General features: G+C 54.4%; 1 protein-coding gene across 1 annotated transcript in view; it reads left to right on the top strand.

Annotated features, from left to right (window-relative positions):
* Positions 1-6: 6 nt before the first annotated feature.
* Positions 7-6,411, top strand: part of PREX1 (phosphatidylinositol-3,4,5-trisphosphate dependent Rac exchange factor 1) — a 169,586-nt gene continuing 163,181 nt past the window's right edge. The window contains exon 1 of the mRNA XM_029917681.1: positions 7-243. Coding sequence (XP_029773541.1) covers positions 31-243 — 213 coding nt within the window. The 5' untranslated portion in view covers positions 7-30. The remainder of the gene's footprint in view (positions 244-6,411) is intronic.

Here is a 6,411-nt window from a genome sequence, read left to right as displayed (position 1 = left end):
AAGGAGTCGGCGCCGCGCGGCCGCGCTAGAATGGAGGGACCCGGCGGCAGCGATCCCAGCGGCGACGGGGCTGGGGACGGTGCCCACCCGGACTCCCGGGTCCTCGGCGCCGCTGCGCCCAGCTCTGGCCCGTGCGCGGCCGCCCGGGAGTCCGAGCGCCAGCTGCGCCTCCGCCTCTGCGTCCTCAACGAGATCTTGGGCACCGAGAGGGACTACGTGGGCACCTTGCGCTTCTTGCAGTCGGTGAGTGTCGCGCGGAGCGCGCGGGGGACAGCTTCTGCCCCGGCCGCCCGCCCCGCTGTGGAGCGCAGGGGCCTCCAGCGCCGGGCGGTCCCCACAACCTGTGGCCGCAGTCCCTGGGGGGTCGCAGAGTCGCTCTAGGGACGCCTGGCGGGGCGCGCGGAGCGGTGGGGAGATGCGGGCTCCCCGGGAGCTGGGCTGTCTCTTCCTGAGCCGGCCGGCGGTCCGAATCCCGACTTGGGATCTCCCGCACTCCGTTTCCCCCCTGCACGCTGCCCTTTTGTCTTTTTCTTTTCCTCTCCCCGCCTTTCAAATAGTTTTAAAATTAGTTACATCCGCGAGGCAGGGGCTCCGGGACCCAGGCGCTGGGAGCTTTCGCTACTGCTTTTTCCCCCGGGGATTTCTTCGCCGCCTAGGGCACCACCGACTGCTCCTCCGGGACGCATCCTAAACCTCGAGCCCAGCGTCCCTGCGACAGTCGGATACAACAACCTAGAGCCCGGAAGGCGGACGGCGATCCCACGAGCCCGCAAAACCTCGGGGTTGGACTCCTTTCCTCTGTGCACGCGCCTGGGGAGAGTGGGTTTCGAACTCACGACTTGGCAGTCCAGGTCCCACCCCTATTTCTAAGTGGCAAAACCACAGCATCAGGATTCTAAAATAAATAGCCGAGCGCTTACTGTGTGGCAGGCGCCTGCATGTGTCCTCAGGAGGTTTAACCTTACGAGTGGCCCGGGAAGTAGGGACGAGGATTGACCCCAGTTTTTTAGATGGGCGAGTTTAGCTCCAGCGAGGTTGAGTCACTTGCCCAGGGTCACACAGCTGGTTAATTGGGAATACTGAGGTCTAAACTCCCGTGTTGCATGTCCTTGTCTATTCTTTTTTCTTCCTTTCTTTTCTTTCTTTTTTTCCTGTGAGAGGGAGGAAGGGGGCACTTCCCTACTCTCCTAGGAAGTGAGAAAAGTGGCCAGGGGGCGGAGGGGGTGGGCCTGGGGCCAAGCCTTGTGGAAGTTAGGAGACTCTGAGGGCTTTAATCTCCTTGCCTCCTGCTGGGACCTCATTTACTCCCTTCTCGGCTCTAGGAAGTCTTTTAATCCCGGTTCTGGAAGGGCTTGTGGGGGTGGTGGCTGTTCCGTCAGAGACCCCAGGGCCAGGCTGTGCAGCTCCCAATTCCCAGGGGAAAGAGGGGGACTCTGGCCTCCTCTGGGGTCCCCATGGGCTTGGAGGTGCAGCTGAGGCTGTGTGAGGTCCGAGTTCCAACTCAGGGAGGAGAGAGCCCCTCATTCTCTCTGGGAAAAGAGAGGTGGGGGGGGGGGCTGGGGGGTTGGGAGTGGTGTGGCATTGAAAACCATTTGGCTAAAGGACCTTTCTGGAAAGGCCTGTGAGAACAAGACAGGGTTGGTGTTTCTCTCCCATCTCCCCCTCTCTCATAGTTTAAATAAATAAATAAGTCAATAAATAAAAGGCATCTGTTCAGTTTGACGCTGGCAGTTTCGGATATAAAGATGTGGAGAGAGCTCCTGTCTCTGAGCAGTGTCAAATTCTAGGGAACTCCTCACTTCTCCTTCCGAGCCACTCCCTGCTCCTCAGTCTGGAAGGGAAAGAGGAAAGACAAATCAATTTTTATATTAGTGGGTAAGAAAATATACTTCTGCCTCCCACGCCCTTGCCTAGATGGTGTGGTGCATCTCAGAGCAGATACGGATTGTGTTAGGGTTAACTGTGGTTTTAAATTGTCCACTTGTAGAGTCTGAGGTTGCCGGAATAATGGAAATTGGTTGGGATCAACTCTTCTTATTATTAAAGAAACAAGAAAAAAAAAAAGATCTCTGTACTTCCACATTATTGAGGTCATCAGTGTTTGTTCTGATTGACCTGTGGGTCCTGAGATGTGCTGGTTCTTGGGCCAGTCGTACTATCCCTGCCCTGGCCTCAGTTTCCCCACCTGTAAACCGAGGGGAGGAGATTCCAGGCTTCTTTTCTGCCTTGTCCTTTTGGGTGTCCCCAAGCTGTTGCCAGAAACGACTGATTGTGTAACCTGACCGGCCGTACCTCATCTGTGGGCCACACGAGGCCTCTCTTGTTTTGCTCCACCAGAAATGCCCCCCTAAACAGCTCAAGGCCTTTCAGTTTTGAAAACCCAGGGCTTAGCTCCAGGAACTGCTAATTACCAAGGCTTTCCACGCATTCAGGCTGCCTGTCGTTCTCCTCTGTCTCCCACTCGCTCCTCCGAGCCTTTATACTTGGGAAGGGAAGAGCGTCCGTGATCCCTCCCCGATTCTAATTCCATGGGGCAGAGAGGCCTCCCTGGGTCCTTAGGTTCAAGGTCCTGTTGTCAGTAGAAACGAAGCCTTTGTGGTTGAGTGTGAATTGTGGGGGTTGCAGAAAGGCCAGCTCGGGTGGATTCTTGCCCTCAAGGAGGGGACAGTCTAGTCCATGGTGACGAAGTACACGTTTACAGAAATCCAGGTGTGAGGCTGGGTTCTGGAGCTAGGCTGCTTGGGGTTGAGTCCTTGGGCTGTATAACTTTAGGGCAAGTGGCTTAACCTTTCTGAGCGTCACTTTTCTTATCTGTACAATAGGAGCTGATAATAGACCTGATCTTACAGTTTTTTTATTTAATTTTTTAAATGTTAATTAATTTATTTTTTTGAGAGAGAGAGAGAGAGAGAGAGAGAGAGGGAGCGAGAGCGAGAGCGCCAGCGGGGGAAGGTCAGAGAGAGAGGGAGACACAGAATCCAAAGCGGGCTCCAGGCCCCGAGCTGTCAGCACAGAGCCTGTTGTAGGGCTCGAACTCACAAACTGTGAGATCATGACCTGAGCCAAAGTCGGCCTCTCAACTGACTGAGCCACCCAGGCGCCCCATCTTACAGGGTTTTTAAGAGCATAAGTCAATTATAGAAATATATATAAAGCACTTAGAACAGTGCCTGGTAGGTAGCAAGGCACATAAACGTTAGTGTCATCATTAGTTAGTTTGTATATGATCTTGAAATAACATAGATGATTAGGATTATACGATTCCAGCCTCTAGTGAGCAGGAGTAGTCAGGGAGGGCTCCCTGGAGGAAGTGAGGTCTGAGTCAGCACTGAAAGGAGGACAGAGAGCCTGAGTGAATTTCCTTTTGACCCATCTAAATTCCGGAACCAGTGGTTTTCTTTGGTTCCGGTTCTGGGGCTCTGTGTTTCCTCCAGAATCTCCCCGTCTTTCCGCACCTCTTTCAGGCACTGGATTGTGCGCCTTCCCCAACTCCACAGGGGCCTGATGGCTTTGGTGCCATGTTTTGTGTGTATTTGAGGGTCAAGGAAATGCAAGGACATCTCTTGTAGGGATGCTGGATCTTTCTTGGGGGGGCAGGCACCACAGAGCTGGTGGGAGAAAGTAGCCTGGGTTTTGACTCAGAACCTTGGATTTCAACATTCAGCAGCCCTGACTGTGGGGATGTGACAGTGTCAGTAATGATAACAACAGTTACAGTCCTTAGTGGGTAGGAACTCACCCTGATTCATAATTTACCATTCTGGATGCTTCACATGTATCAATCTGTTTGATCTTTCTGACACCCCTATGAGAAAGTGCCGCTGTGACCCCATTGACACAAGCGGAAATCGTGGCAGAGGTAGTTTCAGGGGGCTGGGCCATGCAGACGGCAGGGCTAGAATCTGGTCCCAGGCCGGCCGCCCCGGAGCTCATGTCCCCAGCTGCCCCGCAGGCTGCCTCTGGCTCATAAAGGCCTTGGCCCATGATTTATCAAGATGGCAAACTGGGGATTCGAACCCGGGGCTCTGCGACCCTGACCCTCTGCCTGTGCTTTCTTGGTTACCTCCCTTCTGCGGCTCCTGTTCTGGCTCAACGTCTGTCCGTGAAGTGAGTGTTGAGCCTGGGGCTCTGGAGCCAGGCTGCTGGTGCTCACAACCTGGCTTTACCCCACATTGACCCTGGGCATGTCTCTCGAGGCACCCTGCTCAGTGCCTCAGTTTTCCCATCTGTACAATGGGAACAGTATAGCACCTGTGTCCTAGGGGCGTCATGAAGCTTCAGTGAGTCTGACGTGTGCCAGATACAGACTTGGTACTCCGTAAGCTATGGTGGCTGTTTTGGGGGATATGCAGCAATGCGGGGACAGAGAAGGTTTTCCGTTTGGGGTTCCTGGACGCCCCTGCTTAACGAGGAGGGCTTACCGGCTTCTTGGTTAGATTGGTTTTGGGTCCCTGCCTGCAAGTGGGGAGATGTCTGGGGCAAGTGCCGAGGTACCCTGTGTGTGTGTGCTGGCTGGGCCGTGGTGGGAAAGCGGGGGAGCCCCGGTGGATGCGCAGAGAGACCCCTTCGGTGAGGGCTGGTCAGCAGGCCCCCAAAGGGCTCCACTTGACTGAGGACAGAGACCTGTCCCTCCCAGGCATCCAGAGGGTCTGCACCACCAGCCGGGTGACGGTCCTGGGTGAGCTGGGGGTGTGGGCAGCAAGCTCCCAGAATGCTTTCTGTGGTTCTGCTTTTTTGGGGGGTAGGAGACGAGAGCTCGCCTTCTCTTTGGAGCGCTGCTTACCAAAACAAGAAACTGTGGTTTTGTGTTGTCACTGTGTGTTTTTTTTCTTCAAGATTCTTTGCTCCTCGTCTCACACTAGAGAAAAATGCCAGGGGGTGGGGGCGGCGGGCACATTTTAAATTCTGCAATCACTGAAACAGAATGACCTACCCAGTGGCTTCGGGGGTTTTCACGAGGGTGTGTTGCACAAGGCGGGATGCTGAGCCGTGTATGCAACACAGTTCTGCTTTGGGAAGATAAACAGCAGTCATGGTGCCCACATGTCCGGTGCATGTGTCACGTTGTAGGAGCTTAGGGGAGAGGACACACGGATGTGCCTCTTGTGCAGAAATGCAAGTAGAGGGATAATAAAGGGAAAAACGCACTTGGAACTCAGTTACAATTCTGTTCTCGTGTAAAACCACGCACGTGTATGAACATATATGTTTTAGAATTCTGACTCAAAGAATTGCATTCCAGCATGGTTATTAGGTTAGTGTAACAGCAGTAATAATTTGCTAACACTTATCACAGAGTACTAAGTGTGTACAAGCCCCGTGTAAAGCGTTCTCTATGTATCAACTCAAAAGTGGCTAGGTATTTATTGTGCTTCCCGTTTTTACAAATGAAACCCAAGGCACAGAGAGGCCAAGTCAGTTTTGCAAGGTCACATAGCCTGACAGGGCTGGGATTCAGACCCAGGTCGTCCGGGGGCAGAATCCTCATTCTTTACCCTTCTCCCAACTACCCAAGATGCCGCTCTGTTCATGACCCAGATTGACTGCCTTTGTGAGACCTCCAGTGGCCCATGTGGGCAAGAATTAAGCCCAAAGGTCCAGGTGATCAGAGCTTTTCAGGATGCCAAAGGGCCTGGGCCAGGCCACTTCGTATTGGGCCACATCATTGGGATGTCAGTGAAAATCTTTTTTTAAATCTATTTTTGAGAGGCAGAGAGAGACAGCGCTGGCAGGAAAGGGTCAGCGAGAGAAGGAGACAGGGAATCTGAAGCAGGCTCCAGCTCTGAGCTACCTGTCAGCACAGAGCCCGACGGCCCTCGAACCTACAAACCGTGAGATCATGACCTGAGCTGAAGTCGGACGCTTAACTGGAGCCACCCAGATGAAAATCTTTTGATGACAAAAACCTCAATGTCAGCAGGAGTGGAGGGGGCATCTGTGGCATGGGGCGGACGACCTCCGCACCGGAAGTGCAGGCAGTTTTGGAGCCTTTGCACCGTGTTCTGGGTGGTGTGTGCCGGGCCAGGAAGATGCAGTCGCCAACAGAGCACACGTGGCCCTTGGCCTGCGGAGAAGGATGACCCCACAGAGGGGCTCCATCTCGCGCATTTGAACGAGGGTGTTCCTCAGAGGAGCATCCTGGACGCCTGTTCCCTATTATTGGATGCTTTCCCTCATGACCGTTTATCTGCCACTTACAAAAGAGGGGGATGGGACTGGTGTCCTTGGCTCTGGAGGTTTCTGAGCACCCCTTTCCTAGAGGGCGTCCCCCTCAGTCCACTGAGCAGAAGGCCTCTTGAGCTCTGGCCACTCCCTCAGATCAACAAACCCACATCCTCTTTGCTTCACAGTGCCCCCCCCCCCCCCCCCCCCCCCCCCCCCCCCCCCCCCCCCCCCCCCCCCCCCCCCCCC

The sequence above is a fragment of the Suricata suricatta genome, chromosome 12 (genome assembly GCF_006229205.1).
Source record: "Suricata suricatta isolate VVHF042 chromosome 12, meerkat_22Aug2017_6uvM2_HiC, whole genome shotgun sequence".
Classification (NCBI taxonomy): domain Eukaryota; kingdom Metazoa; phylum Chordata; class Mammalia; order Carnivora; family Herpestidae; genus Suricata; species Suricata suricatta.
This window is presented reverse-complemented; position numbering and strand designations above follow the sequence as displayed.